Source organism: Pelophylax lessonae (assembly GCF_965119305.1).
Source record: "Pelophylax lessonae genome assembly, chromosome: 5".
NCBI classification, from domain to species: domain Eukaryota; kingdom Metazoa; phylum Chordata; class Amphibia; order Anura; family Ranidae; genus Pelophylax; species Pelophylax lessonae.
In genome coordinates this window covers 235,879,361-235,900,350 of record NC_138772.1, presented here as the reverse complement: position 1 = coordinate 235,900,350, position 20,990 = coordinate 235,879,361, and the positions used below count along the sequence as shown (strand labels likewise).

At 45.9% G+C, this 20,990-nt stretch overlaps 1 protein-coding gene across 3 annotated transcripts in view; it reads left to right on the top strand.

The window, feature by feature from the left end:
* The first annotated feature begins 11,747 nt into the window (after window positions 1-11,747).
* The window catches only part of TRIO (trio Rho guanine nucleotide exchange factor), an 855,771-nt gene continuing 846,528 nt past the window's right edge, over window positions 11,748-20,990 (top strand). For all 3 annotated transcript variants that reach the window (XM_082259530.1, XM_082259529.1, XM_082259531.1), the window contains exon 1: window positions 11,748-11,921. In XM_082259530.1, the coding sequence (XP_082115656.1) occupies window positions 11,774-11,921 (148 nt within the window). In that variant the 5' untranslated portion in view covers window positions 11,748-11,773. The remainder of the gene's footprint in view (window positions 11,922-20,990) is intronic.

Genomic DNA, 20,990 nt, shown 5'->3' with positions numbered 1-20,990 from the left:
TGGTGATCAATTACCACCCCCCCCCCCCCAAAAAAAAAAACAAACAAAAAAAAAAACCTCTACTTTTGTGGGGAAAAAAAGGATATTAATTTTGTTTGAGTACAGCATTGCATGACTGTGCAATTACCAGTTAAAGTAGCGCAGTGCCGAATAGCATTACATTTCCAGGCCAGAAAGGGGGTAAAAACTTCTGGAGGTCAAGTTGTTAAGGCTTATTCCACCAGAAGTGTCAGTGCTTCCTGGGCCATTCATCATCAAGGATCTATTGTTCAAGTTTGTAAGGCTGCTACCTGGTCTACTCTTCAAATGTTCTTGAAAAGCTACTAGGTTGATGTTTTTGTCTCTGTGGACACAAGTTTTGGACAGAGGGTCTTGCAGCTGGCATTTTAAGGTTCCCCCTTTTCTGTTTGGGGATTTGGGCTTGTTGGCCATGTTGCTGTGGTACCCTCCTTTCTGCTTCTGTTTTTCTGCTTTAGGACATCACCTTTGGAAATGGCTATTAAAGTGATTGTAAATGAAAACATTTTATTATAAAAAATAATGAACATATTATACTTATCCTCCTCGGGTGCCCATAACCCTTGCCAAGTGCCCCCATAGCAAGCCACTTGCTGTGGGGGCACTCGTGCGTGCTCAATCCTGAGTCAGCTCTCTGCGTTCATAAGTCATATAGAGGGTGGCTCAGCCCCACCTCCCCTGCTTCCACCTCACTGGCTGTCATTAACAGCAGCAGGAGCCAATGGCTTCTGTTGCTGCATCTCTGCCAGTCAGAAGGGACAGGCTCAAGAGAGTCGCGGGGCTCGCACATGTCGCTATATCGAGATGGGGCTTTGGTAAGTATTAGGGGGGCCGAGGGGGGAGCTGCACATTGAAGGCACACATCCTTTACAACCACTTTACCTCCTTTGTGTCCTGTGATGCACCATTAAGAAGATAACATTTTTGGTTTACCTCTACAATCCTTTTCCTGGAGTGCACCAAAGGACACAGAAATCCTTCCCCTCTGGCTTGTGCACTCATTGCTTGCTACAAAACTGAGACTTGGCAAAGCTGGAAGGGGGTTAAGCTTCAACGCAGAGCTCTGTACACAGGGAGCGATCTGTCAGTTGGGATAAGAAACTGAGAGATCATTAGCATAAATATAGCACACTTTACACATAGGCACATATTTAACCCCTTGATCGCCCTAGATGTTAACCCCTTCCCAGCCAGTGTCATTAGTATTGTGACAGTGTATAGTGTTACCACTGATTATTGCATTATTGTGATGGCCGTGGCAGTAAGTCATTTTCCTCCAGTGTCACATTGTCCGCCATAATATCGCAGTTATAAGTCGTTGATCACTGCCATTAGTAGTATAAAAAAGTAAAAATTCAAGTATATTTTATATATACCATAGTTTGTAGTTGCTATAACTTTCACACAAATCAATCAATATACACTTATTGGAATTTTTTCTTCTTTTTTTTTTTTTTTTTATCAAAAACATGTAGCAGAATACATTTTGACAAACATTTATGAAGAAATTAGATTTTTTTTTTTTTTTAATGGATATGTTCTATAGCAGAAAGAAAAACAATTTTTTTTTTTTACAATTTTCTATTTTTTTTTGTTTATATTGCAAAAAAAAACCCCAGTGGTGACCAAAACCACCAAAAAGAAAGCTCTATTTGTGTGAAATAAATGATGTTACACTAGGTTCACACTTTATGTGTTTTTTAGTGCGTTTTGCAGTTTGCAGAAAGCACTAGAGTCCATTTAACATGGTTTCCTATGGTACATGTGCACAACTTGGCGTTTTTCAGCCGGTGTGTCTTTAGAAAGGGTCAGGGACTGTTTTCCTGCAGCAGATTGCTTCTAGCTTCTATGGACCCGCACCAGAAACTGAATTTTTTATGTGTTTTTACTTTTCTCCATAACAAACTTTTTATATAGTTGGTTGTCAAGGAAGGGGCTGGGAAGCCGGCCACTGCATCCTTAACAACCAATGTGTCATCAGCTGTCAGCCAGCTTCCCTGCTGACTAGGGTTGCACCGATACCTCTTTTTTAAGAGTACAAGTGTTGATACTTTTTTTCAAGTACTCGTCGATACCGATTACCGATACTTTTTTTTTTTAATGTCATGTGACAGTGGCACTATGACACAGCATTGATGGGCACTGGTAGGTGGCAATGATCGGTACTGATGAGGCGGCACTGATGGGCACTGATGAGGTGGTACTAATATGCAGCACTGATGGGCACTGATATGTGGCACTGATGAGACGTGGACTGTGTCAGTAGTTTTTTATTTTATTTTTTTTTACAATTTTATTTTTTACAATTTACATATTTTTTATTATTGTTTTTACAATGCTTTCTTTTTTGGGGGGGAGGGGGAGAGTGGACTGTGTCAGTGGTTTTATTATTTGCGGCTTTACAATGGCTTTGGTGAGATATCAGGGGTCTAAACAGACCCCTGACATCTCCTTTTTGAGACAGGGAAAGAGACTGAGGACACAGATTCCCAAGTCCATTTCTCAGCTGCACTGAAGATGAATGAACAGAAGACAAAGTATTTTACATTGCTCACTTATGAATGGACAGACTCAATGTTCACTGACGGAGCCAGTAAATGACACACAGTATATACTGGCTCCTTTCTCTGTTCTCCATTCTGACAGATCTGGAAAGAGGGGGGGGGGAACCGGAGGAGGACCCAGAGAGCTGGAGGAGCACACGGAGGCCCTGGGGAGCCAGAGGAGGACCTGGGGAGCAAGAAGAGTACATCAGGGAGCTGGAGCAGGACACGGGGAGCTGGAGGAGGACACGGGGAGCCAGAGGTGGACACAGGGGACAGTTGGTGGTGATTGGGGCAGTGGTGGGGGCACTTATAAGCACCAATCTTCCTGTATAGCTTTCAATAAAGCAGCTGACAACCGTGGGAGGGAGAGGAGGAGAAGCGGCTGTCAGCTGCTTTATTGAAAGCTTTACAGGGAGATTGGTGCTTGTAACTCTCTCACCACTGCACCGATCATCTGTGAGGCTGCCCAGCCAGCTGATAGGCCAGCTGTACTGGCCTATAAGTGGCCCTGCCCGGAGGTATTGGATCAAGCATCGGAGCATTTGCATGATTATAAGTACTCGTGCAAATGCTCGGTTTCAGCACCAATACTGATCCTAGTATCAGTATCGGTGTCACCCTACTGCTGACCGCTGAATTGCCAGCATTAAAAAAATTGGGAAAAAATGGCGTTGCCCCCCCCCCCCCAATTCGTACCAGGCAATTCAGATCTGGTATGGATTTTGATTGGAAACCCAAAAAAAAAAATGGCGCCCCCCCCCCTAAATACATACCAGACCCTTATCTGAGCATGCACCCTGGCAGGTCAGGAAAGAGAGGGGACAAATGAGTGCCCCCCCCTCCTGACCATACCAGGCCACACACCCTCAACATGGGAGGTGCTTTTGAGGCAGGGGAGGCTCTGCCTGGGGACAAGGGACTCTTAACCACAACCCTGGCCAGTGGTTGTAGGGGGGGTCTGTGTGCGGGGGGCTTATTTGGAATTTGGAAGCTCCCATTAACGAGGGAGCCTCCAAATCCTGCCCCCCATGTAAATGAGTATAGGGTATTGTTTTTTCTTTTTTCGTTTTTAAATAAAGGACTTGTTAACAACTACCTACTGTCATTTTTTTACACTACACATTTTTTTTTGGTGCATGAGTTGTGGGAAAGATACCCTTGTCCCCATCAACATGGGGACAAGGTGCTTTGAAGGGGGATAGAGCCCTCCTGCCCCAAAGCTCCCCCCTATGGTGAGGGCATGTGGCCTGGTATAGTTAGGGGGGAAGCTATCTCATTCCCTCCCATTCCTGACCTGTCAGGCTGCATGTTCAGATAAGGGTCTGGTATGGATTTTGGAGGGGATCCCACACCATTTTTTTTTTTAAAATGTTGGAGTGGGGTTCCCCTCAATGTCCATACCAGACCCGAATGGCCTGGTATAGATTGAGAGAGAAAACCCCATGCCGTTTTTTTTTTTTCTGATTCCCGGCCCGTTTCTTAACAACCAGTTTGGTAAAGAGAAAAAAATAAATAAAAAAGTGAAAGCATCAAAAACGCATGTTCAGAAATGCAAAATATGCCTGAAAACTGCAACCGCATAGATGTGAACCTAAGCTTAAATTGCGCAGTGCTGAGTAGCAAAACATGTTCTGGTTATAAAGGGGGTAAAACCTTTCTGGGGTCAAGTGGCTAAATGGAACAAATCTGCATCCTTTTCTGCTTAATTCCACCCATCAACACAGTCAGTGTTGATGGGGGAATCCCTCCCGCAGAGCTATTGTTTTCTTCTAATTGGGGAAATGTGGAGAGCCGTCACTGCTGGGAGAACACAATGATTATTGCTAGAAGTTATAGGCGATCCGTTTTCATCCAATCTCCCATAGAGGAGAGCGGGGGTCTGTCTATGCAAAGTAAGCGGAGAAGGACCTGTCATCCACCTGCTCAGCGCTGAGCAAAAAAGAATCCGCTGGGCGTTAAGCCAGTGTGAAAGGACCCTAAATGGATGATCATCTGTTTACATCCACCTACATCTGTGTCCTTTTTTTTTTTTTTTAATGGAACAAGACTGTGCCCTTTTCTATTTAGATTAATCCAAATGGATGTAAATAGATGCCTTCCGTTTATGTTAATTTTTAGGCAAGAAATCGTTTTTGTGTATACTTTTGTCACCTATGATCAGTTTCTCCAACAATTAAAAAAAAAGGATGCAAAACAGATGTAAACAGAACTGAACTGAAGACGAATATGCAATATGTTAGCTGACATCTGTATGAATGGATCCTAATGCCGAGTACACATGTGACGAAAATTGGCTGAAAATGGCAGGAACCAGTGACTTTTGGTCTGTGTGTACAGCGCCCTGTGAGACAGAAGCCACGACCGGCTTCTGTCGAACGGGCATGCTGGAAGGCCAGCAACCGATGGGCATCTGATCAGCTCTGGTGCGGGGTGGGGGTGGCAGGAGTCCTTCTGTCAGAACACAATAGCACAGCAGGGGAGATCGCTGTACTAACATTGCTTGTGTTAGTACAGCAATCTCTCAGGTTTTTTTTTTTTGTTAAGCTCGCTGGGTTGAACGAAAAAAATGTATAGCGTGTACCAGGCTTAAGGTCCTTTCACATGGGCTTTCTGATCAGGTCCACCTGTCCGTTTTCAGCAGGACCTGGTCAGAATCTGCATGTGGGTCTAGGTTTAGGCTGATGTAATAGAATTGCAGTCGGCCGCCACATCCTTAACAACTGATGGGCTTCCCTGCTAACAGCTGATTGTAAAAAAAAAGCCAAAAATGAAAAAGTATGAAAAAAAAAACAGCGAATAAAAAGAAAACTAAAAAAAAAAAAACACGCCAAAATGAAAAGAAAACAAAAAAAAAAGGCGTGGGGTCCCCCCAAGATCTATAACAGACCCTTATCCTAGCATGCAGCCCGGCAGGTCAGGAAAGGGGGGGCGAGTGAGCACCCCCCTAATGAACCATACCAGGTCACATGCCCCCAACATGATGAAGTGGGTGCTTTGGGGCAAGGGGGACTCTGCCCTCCCGCCCCAAAGCACCTTCTCCCTATATTTATGAGGACAAGGGCCTCATACCCACAACCGTGCCCAGTGGTTGTGGGGGTCTGTGGACAGGGGGCTAATTGGAATCTGGAAGCCCCCTTTAAGAGGGGGGCCCCCAGATCCTGGCCTCCCCTATGTGAATGAGTAACGGGTACATCGCACCCCTACCCATTCACCAAAAAAAGTGTCACAAGGTAATAAAAACACACAGACAGTTTTTGACAATTATTTTATTAAAAAATAGTGTCTTCCGATGTAAATCCAACGTCAATCACGCCGCCCGATGGAACGGAAAAAAAAAATAACAAAGATGCCCCTGCCGTTGGTGAAGGCTGGCTGACATTTCATATATAGGTAAGGTGTAGGACCCTCTGACTACATCACTTGGTGGCTCCGCCAATTGTGATTGCATCTACTCAGCATGCAGGGGTCTGTGAAATCACAAGGGTGTGTGGCCACCAGGTGACATAGCCATGTGGCCCTGCCTCTTACCTATATAAGAAATGTAAAATGGTGGAGCCTGCAGTAGGCAACCAGCCTTCACTGTAGGTGGGAGTGTCTTTGTTATTTTTCTTTTTCTGGTCTGGCGGGCAGCGTGATTGACAGTGGATTTACATAATGGGTCACTATTTCTTTATTTTTTAATATAAGAATTGTCAAAAACTGTGTGTCTTAACGGGGGCTTCTAGATTCCAATTAGCCCCCTCTCCACAGACCCCCACAACCAACGGCCACGGTTGTGGGGATGGGGCCCTTGTCCCCATCAACATTGGGACAAGGTGCTGTGGGGTGTGGGGGCATTTCTTTCCCGACCTTCTGAGCTGCATGCCCAGATAAGGGTCTGGTATGAATTTTGGGGGGGACCCCACGCTGTTTTTCTTTTTCCCCCCCCAAAAAATTAAAAAATCAAAACTTTTTTAAATTTTTGGCCAATTTGTTTTCTGCTACCTATGTTTGGTAAAAAAAAAAAAAAATCACAATAAGCGTATTTTGATTGGTTTGCGCAAAAGTTATTGCGTTTAATAACTAAGGGAAAGATTTTTGTCATTTTTGTTGTTTTTTTTTAACGAGTAATGGCGGCGATCTGCGATTTTTTTTTGCGGGACTGCGACATTGCGGCGGACAGATCGGACCCTTGACTGACATTTTTGACACTTTTGGGGGTACCAGTGACATTACTACAATAATCAGTGCTATACATATGCACTGTTACTGTAAAAATCACACTGGCAGGGAAGGGGTTAACTTTATTGGAGAGGGAGGGGTTAAGTGTGTCCCTAGGGGCATGCTTCTAACTGTGCAGGGATGTGGCTGTGTGTGCAACAGCACAGATCAACGGTCCTACATAGCAGGACCGTTAGATCAGTGCTTTTACACAGGGGAGAATGACAGGCGGCTTTGTTTACATTAGCCGCCTGCCTTTCTCCATTCACAGCGGACGATCGCCGAGTGACCGGCGGAGATCGGGTCCGCCGGTCACACGCACGGAGGTGTCCGTGAACGAGCCGGGGCGGGAGCGCGCCTCCGGCGGCGCGCGCTCACCCGCTATTGGCTCCCAGGCTAGTGACGTACCGGTACGTCACTTTGCCTGGCCGGGGCTGACCGCCGCAGTATATGTACTTGCGGCGGTCGGCAACCGGTTAAAAATCAATAAACATGTTATTGTGAAAAAAAAAAAAGGATTGTGTTTACGGGGGTTTTCTATTTTTTTTTTTTTTATTATTATTAGTTGAACTAGATGGACTTGTGTTTCAACTCCACTCTAGAACGGATGTAACCTGAATAAGTATTCATTACGTCAAAAAATGTGACTGAACGGAAGATGCCTGTTGAAAAGACCCTAAGGCCCCTTTCACACTGGGCAGACTCCAATTTAATCAGCAGGGGATCGGTCCACTGAACCTCTGCTGATCGGAGCAGAGCGGTCAGATGGCAGGTCCATGTTCACTCAGTTTATGCAGAGTGGAAACAGACAGAGCCTGGTCTGCCTATAGGCTGCCGGGTGTATACTGCTCTGCTGTCCGTTTACACCTGACTAGCTCCGATCCACCTAGACCAGGGGTCTCCATACTTTCTAAACAAAGGGCCAGTTTACAGTCCTTCTGACTTTAGGGGAACTGTGGCCATCACCAGTATAAAATGTCCCGGCATCAGTGGGAGACACCCCATCTGTAGTGTCAGTGAGAAGAATTGTGCCCCATCGTAGGTATCATTGGGAGTATATGTGCCCCATGGTTGGTGCCATTGGGAGAAATTGTGTCCCATTGTTGGTGTCATGGGGAGGAATTGTGCCCAACATTGGTGTCACTGGGTTCAATTGTTGGTGTCATTGAGAGGAACTGTGCCCCATTGTGTTGGTGTCATTGGTAGAAATTGTGCCCAATCATTGGTGTTATTGGGTGAAATTAAGCCCTTCTGTTGGTGTCAGTGGATGAAATAGTGCCCCAAGGGCCAAATAAAAGCAGGTAAGGGGGTCGCAGTTTGGAGACCACTTGCCTAGACGGAGGAGACAGCAGAACGGATTGGAGGTAGGCAGGTGTAACTGGACACAAGTCTCTTTACACCTGCCAGTTGATAGGGGTGAATGGACCATCCAATCAGATCCACCTAAAAAACTGACAGGTAGACCTGATGGGTCGCGTGAAAGGGGCATTAAAGTAGATTTAAAGAGGTTGTAAACTCGTTTAAATGTTTTTTTTTTTTTACAACCTGAAAGACAAAGACATAATGAGCTAATATGCATCGCATACTAGCTCATTATGAAATACTTACCTTAGAACGAGCCCCCGCCGTGCCGTTCACTCACCTGTATGACGGGCGACATGTTCAGTCGCCCGTCTTCCGGAATTGCGGCATCCGGCCAGCTGATTGGCCGGAGTCGGGGTGACGTCACTCCCGTGCACGCGCGCGGGAGCCGACGGTCACGGCACGGGACTCTGAAGGAACAGCACCAGCGGCCGTTCCTTCAGAGCGCATGCGCAAGTGACGTCACTGGCTGCATGTAAGGTAAATATCTCCTAAAAGGTACATGTTTAGGAGATATTTACAGTACCTATAGGTAAGCCTTAATATAGGCTTACCTATAGGTAAAAGTGTCAGAGGAGGGTTTACTTCCTCTTTAAGCTCCGTACACACAGGCCAAATATCGTCCAAAATCAATACATCAGATAGCAGCCGGCATTCAGCCTCTGCGTACAGGTCCTTGTTTGACAGAAGCCAATCTCATGACCTGCTTCTGTCGAGCGAGCGTGCTGGGAAACCAGCAGCCAATCAGTGCTCTCAGCCAATGGATGTGAGCACTGACCAGTGTGTTCTGGCAGGGGCAGTCCCTCTGTCAGAACACAATAGCACTGTGGGGAGATTGCTGTACTAACATTTCATCCTTAGTGCAGGACCTTTTTTTTTTTCGTTCAGCAAAAAAACTTACTGTGTTTACCAGGCTTTAGAAGTGCATCTAAATCTGCCTTTGCCCTAAAGCATGAGCTGTGTTCAGATCATGCTTCAGAAGCTACTGACAAGCAGTGGGGAAGCGATATGACGCCTCCTCACTGCCTGTATTAACCCTATTTTTGCCAACAAATGTACAGTAACTGCGTGTACTGCAAAAAGTTGTGGGGTGTTTGCGGCAATTCCCCAATTGCCTAAATGTGTCTAGATGGGCAGGCTTGCTGCCTGCTGAGTTCTACATGTTGGGCAGACTTTTCAGTGGGCATGAAGTGATGCATCATGACTGAGGCATGTAAACACCCCCGTCTGCTGCCTATTGCAGCTTAAAGGGGGGTTGTTGGAAGGCAGCTATACATTTTTAATGACCCCCTCCCAATCAAATGTCTGAAATGAAAGTCGTAAAGGCTGGAGGTTTTTTTACCTTCATGCATCCTATGCATGAAGGTAAAAAACCTTTTATGTGCTGCTCCCCCCACAGCCCCTCTTAATACTCACCTGAGCCCACTATTGATCCAGTGATGTGCCCGGGATCCTCGGCTGTCTCTTTCTCCTCATTGGATGAGACATAGCAGCAGAAGCCATTGGCTCTCACTACTGTCAATCACAGCCAGTAAGGTGAGCGCAGGGGGCTGGGGATTTATGTGTCTTATGGATGCATAGAGCAGGGCTCAGGAGCGAGCATGCACCAGTGCCCCCGTAGCTTGCTATTGGGGGCACTTGTCAAGGGGGAGGAGCCAGTGGAGGACCCAAAAAGAAGAGGATCAGGGCTGCTCTCAGCAAAATCATTACACAGCGCAGGTAAATATAATATATCTGTTATTGAAGGAGAAGTATAGCCAAAGCTCGTTTTGCTGTACTTCTATGGATTACAGGAGTGCAATTCCTTTTTGCACTCCACTCCTGTGACCCGTTTTCAGCTGGCTAAAGTCTGCTGATGTCACAGAAGTCAATCCAGGCACCGTGTCATTGTGGTAATGTAAGTCTGGATCTGCCAGGTGTCTGGACTGACACCCCGCTCAGCCTCTCAGCGAGCCATTGAGAGCCTGAGCCGGCCGATCCCTGCCCCTCAACAGCCCAGCGCTCCAGTGAGCGAGGAGGGGGCAGAGTGGAGAGCTGTGACTGACAGGCAGCAGCTCTCTGCTCGGGGAGCAGTCAGAACTGAGCGATCAGCGATGTTCGCTCGCTCAGTTCTCAGTGTAGAGGCGCCAGAGGACCGATGCTGTATCCACCTAAGTATGTATATGGAAAAAAAAAGAAAAGCCATAATTCTCTTTAAAAAACCCCCCACAAATCTTTAATATTATTTGAAGCCTAATGCCTAGTACAAACCATGGGATTATCGTATTAATTCTTTTGTTTTTGCATGCTTATTCTTAAATTGAAAAATAAAGCGGAGTTCCACCCCTCCAATAAATTTTAAAGTCAGCAGCTACACATACTGTACACATACTGTAGCTGCTGACTTTTAATATTAGGACACTTACCTGTCCTGGAGTCCAGCGATGTCAGCACCGCAGGTCGATGTTCCCATCTGCTGTCGGGTGCTGCCGCCACCTTTTCCGGTAAGGGAACCCGGGCGGATCCCTACTGCGCATGCGCTTGGTAATTGGCCACAAAGCAGAGGGAGGAGTAGGGGGCCGAACCTCTGATGAACCTTGCCGCTGCAAGGTCCCATGGAAGTGGGGACAGGGTATCTTTTAAAAACAGGTACCCGCTCCCGCTGAAAGGTGCCAATTGTGGCACCAGAAGGGGGGAGGAGACAGATAAGCGGAAGTTCTACTTTTGAGTGGAACTCCGCTTTCAGTTTACTAAAGTGATGAAAATTTTCTCACAACAGAATAAAAATTTGGAAGTGATATAATGTGTTGTAGTGTATTTTCAAACAACTGTACTAATTAACTAAAATTTGTACAATCTGGTATCGTACTAGAAACATTTTTGTGCTTTCCCCATTGGATAATATCGTTTCAACTGTCGTGATCGGCTCTTGAAAGCTGTGTACCAACAATCAGATTAAGTGGTATTTTTCGTACGATTTTCCGATCGTGTGTATGGGCCATTAATAATAATTTGTTTATGTAATTTTTTGTCACCCCAGAAAGTCAGGAGGCACAGTTAACCTATGCTCAAATTGTAGATGTGTAACACGTAGGACTTTTTGCCATGGAAAGCACCGAGCCCAGCTCAGCATAAACATCCTGCGATAGACGATATCTGCTCGGGTTCTAGAGATCCAGCGACAAAGCTAAATATTGTGACCAAGCTGGGAGAGGAAATGGATTCTGCTGGATTTGTCTCGCGAGACCTTAGTGTTGATTTGCACAGCAGCATTGCGCTTAGCCTCTAAGCTCCGCCTTCTTTATTCGCCGCAGCCGCCGCCTGAAAATGTGTCTGCTGCTTTCCCGAAGCAGTGATTTCCGCCCGTCCTCCCCTCTCCTGGCACAGCGCTTTGTTTTCTGACAGCTGTCCCCAGTCCGAGACATGCAGCGTTCTCCTCTTCGTGCGTCGGGGAAGTAGTGGGGGCTTTTCCTTCTCTGTGCTCGGAGTCCATTTTCCTGGATATACTGGATTGGATTGCTATGAATGGAGCCTGTTCTGTAGATGAAATGGGTGATGTTCGTTAAAGAAGGCCGTGCTCGGTGACGAGGGACAAAGGCTAGAATAAGAGAACATCGTGTGTGAGAGAAAGCTTTCCTTTCCTTAGAACGATATCCGTACGATTTACTATGAGTAATTCCAGCAGCCTCAACCCATGTGTCCCGGCCAGCACGGTCAGCTCCAATGCCATAGCCGCAGGCAGCAGCGACGGCACCCGGGACGGAATGGAGGAGACGACCAAGGATTCGGCAGACATTACAGCTTTCTACAGATCTGGTGAGCTCTCGTGTTGGCACGGAACAAGTGTTTTCATTCATTGTGGGGCTCCTGTGGCTGTGCGGCCTGCTCAACCTGTGGGCAGCTCTGGGGGTCCATCTTTCCAAGCTGGGCGTGTGTGATCGGCAGCTGATAGGTCCATTCTGCTCTGTGCTCTGCTCTGAGCTTTGCTCTGCTCTGTGCTCTACTGATGCTTGGATCGCAGGCTCCTCCGGCCTGTTGTTAGGACGACGCATCATCATAGATGTACAGTATGATGTAATGTGTGAGGAGAAAAATCTGATAGGGCAGTGAAAAGAGCAAAGTAAACATGTGCATGAAACTTCCATTTATATCATCTGGGGACTCCTAGGAAAAGATCAAAAAGCAAAATTGGGTGATTTCTGTAAAACACTGCAGCTTGGGTCCTGTTGCTGAATTGTTATTGAAGGCTTGAAGGGAGGGCAGCATTGACAGCAACTTGTTTGTTTGACAGTGATTGGCCAGCTAATGGTAAACTCTTCTCTGCTTAGCTTTTATACATGAAATCCCCAGGTTCTATTGGGATTTATCAGCTGTCATTTTACTTTTATTTACTTTCACTATTCTCAACAATGTTCATTTAGTTTCTAAAACTCCAACATAATGTTAGGTTAACTACTTTCTGCCCAGGCCAATTCTGACATTTCTCTCCGACATGTGTAAAAAAAAAAACTTCTCTTCTTCTCCTCTTTCCCCTTCCCCCCCTTTTTTTTTTTTTTTTTTTTTTTTTTTTTTTTTGCTTGCTAGAAAATCACAGCCTCCGGGGTGGATTTAAAAAAAAAAAAATATATAATTATAATTTATCATAATAAATGAGAATATATATATAATTTATGTGTGTGTATGTATTATATATAATCTCTCTCTTGGGATGGCCCCAAACAAAGTAAAAAGTGCTGCAACCTGTCAATAACCGTAGCCCCTAAGACCCGATCCACACTAGCGTGACTTGTCAGACGACTTGTCAGCCTGACAAGTCGCGGTCCATTGACCGATACAGGACCCGTTCTAATAGGAGCGACACAAGTCGCTCCGACTTAGAAAAAGGGTCCTGTACTACTTTGGGGCAACCTCGGAGCGACTTGCATAGACTTCCATTATGTGAAGTCCCTGCAAGTCGCTCCGAAGTCGTGGTGCATGGTAATGCACAAGTCGCCCCCGAAGTAGTAAGGAGTCGTGTCGCCTTAGTGTGAACCGACTCTTAATGTGATAAACACAACAAACAATTAATACTCAACTAAAGTAAGGCGCTGTTATGCGTATGAGTTCTTTTCCATTTTCCCCATTAGAAATCATGTGATGAATGAAAACAATAAATTCGTGCATATATTTGTGTGCTCCACACAATCTATTAACCACTTCCCGCCCGCCCTATAGGCAAATGACGGCGGGAATGTGGTTGTATTATCCTGACCAGACGTCGTATGACGGCGGCAGGATAATGCGCTCTGCGCAACCCCAGGGGGGGCACGCAGAGCGGCGATCGGTGATGCGGCGTGTCAGTCTGACTCCCCACATCTCCGATCTCGGTAAAGAGACAGGCACAAGTAAAGGAGCGCCGATCTGTGGCTCTCCTGACGGGGGGGTCGGCACTGGTAATCAGAGCATTGATTAGCAGTGCAAACCCTCGGGGGGGGGGGGGGTGGGGGGAGGGTGCCACTAGAACCACCAGGGATGCCCACTATGGCCACCAGGGATGGCAATCAGGGCTCAGGTAGCCCCCCAGTGCCCTCCCCATCAGTGCTGCCTCACAGTGCCCATCATTGCCATCTATCAGTGCCCATTATTGCCCGTCAGTGCCCACCAGTGCCGCCTGTCAGTGCCCATTAGTGCCCATTAATGCCGTCTATCAGTGCCCAGCAGTGCCGCCTATCAATGCCCACCAATGCTGCATATCAGTGCCAGCCATCAGTGCCTCCTCATCAGTGCAGCTTCATCAGTGCAGGAAAAAACGTATTTATTTACAAAATTGTATAGCATAAACAAAAAACTTTATTTTTTTTTAAACTCTTCTGTCCTTTTTTTTTTTTTTTTTTTTTTTTTTTTATTGGTTTAGCAAAAAAGAAAAAACCTTGCGGTGATCAAATACCACCAAAAGAAAGCTCTATTTGTGAGAGGGGAAATTACATAAATTTGGTTTAGGTACAGTGTTGCATGACCGCGCAATTGTCATTAAAAATGCAACAGCGCTAAAACCTGAAAATTGGCCGGGGCAGGAGTGAAAGTGCCCGGTATTGAAGTGGTTAAGATGTGTTATAGACTTAAATACATTTGCAAAATCAAAACACAATTTCCAGCAAACCTAAATTGTCGCGATTGTGGCTTCTATGACAAAAATGTGAATGTGTTAGTGATTTCGTCGTAGAAGCCCACGATCGTGAGAACTTAGGTTTGCTGGAAATTGTGTTTTGATTTTGTGATTTATTTATGTCTATAACCCATCTTAATTGTGTGGAACGCACTCATTTATTTATTTTTTTCATTTATTACAGGATTTTTAACGCCGCTGTAAGTACATAGTTACATAGTTACATAGTAGGTGAGGTTGAATAAAGACAATAGTCCATCCAGTTCAACCTGTGTAGGTGTGTGTGACTGTAATCATCTAACATAGCCCTCAATCTCCTGATCCTTGAGATGTAAGTCTAAGAGTCTTTTGAAAGTCACCATACTACCCGCAGGAACCACCTCTTGTGGTAGACAATTCCACAATCTTGTAGCCCTAACAGTAAAGAACCCCCCACGTTGCCTGAGGTTAAAACGCTTCTCCTCTAATCGCATTGTATGTCCTCGAGTCCTCATGCAATTCCTTCGAATGAACAGCTTTTCTTCTAAGCTGAGATCCCCATTAAGATATTTATAAATTGCTATCATGTCCCCTCTCAGACGTCTTTTCTCCAGGGAAAATAAATCGAGCGATTGCAGCCGCTCTTCATAGGTAAGGTCCTCCAACCCCCTAATCAGTTTAGTTGCCCTTCTCTGGACTTTCTCCAGCTCCAACACATCCCTCCTGAGGACTGGCGACCAGAACTGGACAGAATACTCCAGATGCGGTCAGACCAGAGTTTTATAAAGTGGAAGGATTATAGTCTTATCTCTGGAATACATCCCTTTCTTTATGCATGCTAATATTCTGTTGGCTTTGGAAGCTGCCGCTTGGCATTGCATGCTGTTGCCTAATCTATCATCAACTAAGACTCCCAGATCCTTCTCCATTTTTGATTCCCCCAAGGGTTCCCCTCCTAACGTGTATTGTGTTTTTATGTTTTTGGTCCCCAAGTGCAAAACCTTACACTTCTCCACATTAAACCTCATTTGCCATGTCGTTGCCCACTCCGTAATTTTGTCCAGGTCATTCTGTAGGATATCTGCTTCATGCTGTGCAGTTATTGCCCTGGCCAATTTTGTGTCATCTGCAAAAACTGATAACGAACTACTGATCCCGTCCTCAATGCTGTTTATGAATAAATTGAACAAGGTTGGTCCCAGGACTGAGCCCTGGGGCACCCCGCTTACTACCTCATACCAGTCTGAGTATGCGCTGTTTATTACTACCCTTTGGACACGGCCTTTTAGCCAATTCCGTATCCAAGAGCAAACCCTGCTGTCGATACCTGCAGACCTTATTTTATAAATTAAGCGCTTGTGGGGAACTGTATCAAACGCCTTAGCGAAATCCAAGTACACCACATCCACTGGTCTCCCCCTATCTAGCTCACAGCTCACTTCCTCGTAGAATGCTAAGAGATTGGTTTGACAAGATCGCCCATTTGTAAACCCGTGCTGGTTACTACTGATGATGTTGTTATCTTTAGCATACTCTACGATATAGTCCCTTATCATCCCCTCCAAAAGTTTACATATTATTGATGTCAGACTGACAGGCCTATAATTTCCCGGGATATGTCTCTGGCCCTTTTTGAATATCGGAATCACGTTAGCCTTCCTCCAATCCCCTGGTACATCTCCTGTCCTAATACTGTCAGCAAAGATCAGGAACAGTGGTCTAGATATAACCATACTGAGTTCCTTGAGCACTCTCGGATGTACGCCATCCGGGCCTGGTGATTTGTTTGTGTTAAGTTTATCCAGTCTTTCCCTGATTTCCCCCTCTGTTAGCCATAGTGGCAAGTCCTGTGTATTACTACTAACCATACAGTCATGGTCAGTGTACCCTTCCTTTTCCTGCGTAAAGACTGACGAGAAAAAAGAATTCAGCACGGTTGCTTTTTCAGTGTCCTCTGTAACCATCCTCCCATCATCGCTAATTATGTGTGCAATATGCTCTGCCCTAGTTTTTTTGCTGTTGATATATTTAAAGAATTTCTTTGGGTTTTTTTTACTATCCTCCGCTATTTGTCTCTCAAAGTTGATTTTAGCCATCTTGATTTCGTGTTTACACTTCTTATTTTCCTCCTTGTATTGCTGGAAGGCCGATACAGTGCCCTCTGATTTATATTTCTTGAAGGCCAATTTTTTTCCCCTAATAAGTTTTTTAACGCTACGGTTTAGCCAGCCAGGTTTGGCTTTGTCTCTTCTAAATTTATTCCCCATAGGAATGCACTGCAAGATGCCTTTGCTTAATATTGTTCTAAAGCATTCCCATTTTTCCTCTGTGGTCAGTGATCCCAGGGTTTGGTCCCAGTTTACCCTTTCCATCAATGAGTACAATTTTGGAAAGTCTGCCCTTCTGAAGTTTAGGGTTCTTATGTTCCCCACTTGCCTTTTTATATTGTTATTTATACTAAATGTGATCATCCTGTGATCGCTAGAGCCCAGGTTGTCCTGGACTCCTACCTCCGAGATTATGTCTGGGTCATTAGTGATCAATAGATCAGGATAGCATTCTCTCTAGTAGCGTCAGGCGTTTTCTTTTTGCAGCCTAAAAACGCACCTCCATGTTGTTCTATGGCCTCATGCACACAGACGTTTTTGAGCTGTAAGTGGCCTAGGCGTTTTTAAGCTGCAACAAGAACCCACGACCTGCGCGTTCTGAGCACCAGCGTTACAGCTGTAAAAACTACTGACGCTGCTAAAGGCTGAATAACGTTGCTATAACGTTGCTTAACGTGCGTTAGGCCACGTTATACGTTTTTTTTTTCTTCCATTCAAAATCAATGGTTCCCTATGGGAGCCTATTGATTTGAATGGAAGTCGCACTGCAAGCGACTTGTGCTGTGAGAATGTTGAGGGGGAACTCCACGCCAAAATGGGAAAAAAAATGGCGTGGGGTCCCCCCCCCAAAATCCATACCAGACCCTTATCCGAGCATGCAGCCCGGCAGGCCAGGAAAGGGGAGGGGACGAGCGAGCGACCCCACCCCCCCTGGACCACACCAGGCCACATGCCCTCAACATGGGGGGTGTTGGTGCTTTGGGGCAGGGGGGCTCTGCACCCCCCACCTCAAAGCACCTTGCCCCCATGTTGATGAGGACAAGGGCCTCATCCCCACAACCCTGGCCGGTGGTTGTGGGGGTCTGCGAGCAGGGGGCTCATCGGAATCTGGAAGCCCCCTTTAACAAGGGGGGGCCCCCCAGATCCCGGACCCCCTCCCTATGTGAATGGGTATGGGGTACACTGTACCCCTACCCATTCACCCCATAAAAGGCAGTGTATGTGAATAACGACAGGAGACATTTTGGAAAGTTTATTTAAAATCTTCATCCGGTCTTCTCCATTCCGGTCTTCTGATCTTCTCCTCTCCGCTCTTTTGCTGTCCGCTCTTCTGCTCTTGGCTCTTCTCTTCTTCTTCCTCCGGTCCTCCTCCGACGATGTCTCCGGTAATTATGCTGATCTCTGGTCTCTGCAGCTTGTTATATAGCCATTAGGGGCGTGGCCGCTCGGTGACGTCATCGGGAGACCCCACCCCCTTATGTCACATACCGTCGTATGTGACATAGGGGGCGGGGCCTCCCGGTGAAGTCATCTAGAGGCCACGCCCCTAATGGCTATATAACAAGCTGCAGAGACCGGCATAATCACCGGAGACATCGTCGGAGGAGGACCGGAGGAAGAAGAAGAGAAGAGCCAAGAGCAGAAGAGCGGACAGCAAAAGAGCGGAGAGGAGAAGATCAGAAGAGCAGAGTGGAGAAGACCGGATGAAGATTTTAAATAAACTTTCCAAAACGTCTCCTGTCGTTATTCACATACACTGCCTTTTATGGGGTGAATGGGTAGGGGTACAGTGTACCCCATACCCATTCACATAGGGAGGGGGTCTGGGATCTGAGGGGGCTTCCAGATTCCGATAAACCCCCTGCCCGCAGACCCCCACAACCACCGGCCAGGGTTGTGGGGATGAGGCCCTTGTCCTAATCAACATGGGGGCAAGGTGCTTTGAGGTGGGGGGGGTACAGAGCCCCCCCTGCCCCAAAGCACCAACACCCCCCCCCCCATGTTGAGGGCATGTGGTCTGGTGTGGTCCAGGGGGGATGGGGCCGCTTGCTCGTCCCCTCCCCTTTCCTGGCCTGCCGGGCTACATGCTCGGATAAGGGTCTGGTATGGATTTTGGGGGGGACCCCACGCCGTTTTTTTGGCGTGGGGCTACCCTCAAATTCCATACCAGACCCGAAGGGCCTGGTTTGGAACCTGGGGGGGGGGCCGCCACGCCGTTTTTTTTTTTTTTTTTTTTTTTTCCCCATTTTGGCGTGGAGTTCCCCCCTCAAGATTCTCACAGCGCAAGTCGCGCCGCAAGTCGGATCATCCTGATCCGACTTGCGGTGCGACTTCCATTCAAATTAATAGGCTCCCATAGGGAACCATTGATTTTGAATGGAGGCAGAAAAGAACGCTGCTAAAAGCAACGTGGCAAAACGTGCAATAACGCCAATGGAAAAAGCTACTGAAAACACGTTTTTACAGCTGCTTTTTCCGGCGTCAGAACTAACTTTGGCGCACGTTTTTTCTAACGCCCTGTGTCCATGGGGCCTAATTGGGGAAAATGGAATAGAACTTTATTATATTTGCATAACAGCGCTTTACTTTAGTTGAGTAGATACAGATATATAATCTATCCATCTGTCTCTCCTAGAATAGGTCCTAGAGAAAGATGATGTTATGGCAATGTAAAAAGATACCTAACAACATGTCATGCTTTAAAATCGCACACGTTCGTGGAACAGCAACAAACTCTGATGCATAAAAAAAAAATCTCCATACTTGAAGCTTTAAAAGTTTTAACAGCTTACCAGTTTAGAGTTGCACAGGCAGACTAGCACTAGAATGATTGTGCTCACTATACTGCTTACAGCGATACTCCACATGTGTGGCGCAAGCATGATTTACATACGCGTGCGCAACCTACATATGCGCTTGCTTCTGTGCACTGGGACGGTTTACATATTAATTTTTTTTTTTTTAATCTTTTATTTCCATCACAAAAAAATCATCCCTTGTGATAGAAATAGGCATGACTGGTCCTCTTTATGGAGACATTTGGGGTCTCTCCTCTACCTTGGAAAGTATTAGATAAAAACAAAACATTGATCTCAATGCTTTCCAGAACGAATAAATGGCTGTGTTTACATCTGCTAGAACCAGAAGTGACATCATGATGTTGCTTCTGGCCTCCCAGCACCATAGAGATGGTCGGGGATTATCTGGTTCACTGCCTGGGCTATGGTAACTGCACAGGAGAGACTTGAAGGGCAGCAGGAGGGTGAAGGGTTGCACGTAGAAGCAATCCAGTGCCTAATTAGCTGTTCGGATGGCTTTTACAGAAGAAAATCAGTCTGGAAAAACTAAAAATACCGGGATGATGCCTGTAACTGAAGGCTTCATCCTGGTATAACAACTGTAGGTCAAGAACGTCCACCTGGGATTTAGTGCTTTACTGACTCCTGTCTAGAGCCATCCATAAGTTTTTTTTTTTTTTTTTAAATCGTAGTATGTTGTATTGGGCACTTTTGATCACGGCATGAAAATCGCTTGTCGCAGGCGGCACACTAATGATGAAAAGAACGAACGATCTGACAATCAACAAAAATGTTTGTTCAGTTTTCAACTCGTCTATGGCCTGCATAAGCCCTGGTTCACACTAGTGAAATTTTAGATGTGACTTGAGTCACACAGAATCGCATGACAAAGGACATAGCATTGTTTTCCATGGTGCTTGTTCACATCAATTCAAATTAGCATGGAGCGCTTTTTTGGAAAAGATTCCTTTAGTTTTGGTGCGATTACAGTGTGATTTTTTTTTTTTTTGCCCCATAGATTCATAGAATATACAAACTTTATCAAAGTTGCATCCAAGTAGCACTAAAAAATTGCACTCAAAGTCGTATCAGAATCGTATTGCTTGCAGCAGTGTGAACTGAACCTAAATTGGCCCTAGTATGTGTATGTATGAATGTAAGTTAGTGCCGGTTCACATTTGTGCGATAGGGGAACGCTGTGAATATGCAGCGTGATCCGCATCGCATCCGCACCTCTGGCAACTCACACTGCCATATGCGATACGCAGGGGGTGTCAATTAAAAGTTACGACACCCCCAGTTTCGATCGCATATCGCAGTGCGATTTGCAAGTTCGCACAGAATCAGATCGCACTAGTGTGAACCACTATGCGATCCGATTCTGCTGCGAATAAAAAAAGCCTCATGTGCGAGTTTAGTGTGGATGCGGTGCAAATTCAGCTATACAAAGTGTATGGCTGAAATTCGCACCTCAAATGAGAATCGCATGTAATTTAAGAGCAGTGCGCTCTGAATTGCATGCGATCTCCGCAATCGCACAAATGTGAACCGGAGCTTAGAGACCTTTCTCCTTGAGGGCAGAGGCTGATGTGAATGTACAATATTTTTGCTATATAATATAGCAAATATATTAATATATAATATGGTGCTATATAAATACCTGTAATAAATAAACAAACCTAGAAGCATCAACGCCAGGAGAAAAAAAAGCTGTATTGATTTATATTTCTGGATCGGAAGCTCCCTGGATCTCTATTGGCAATTAAATGTAAGCAGACTTGTGTCTGTTTACACCCACCTACATCTCTAAGGCCTCTTTCACACAGAGTGGACCGTATTGCGATCCGCTCCGGCA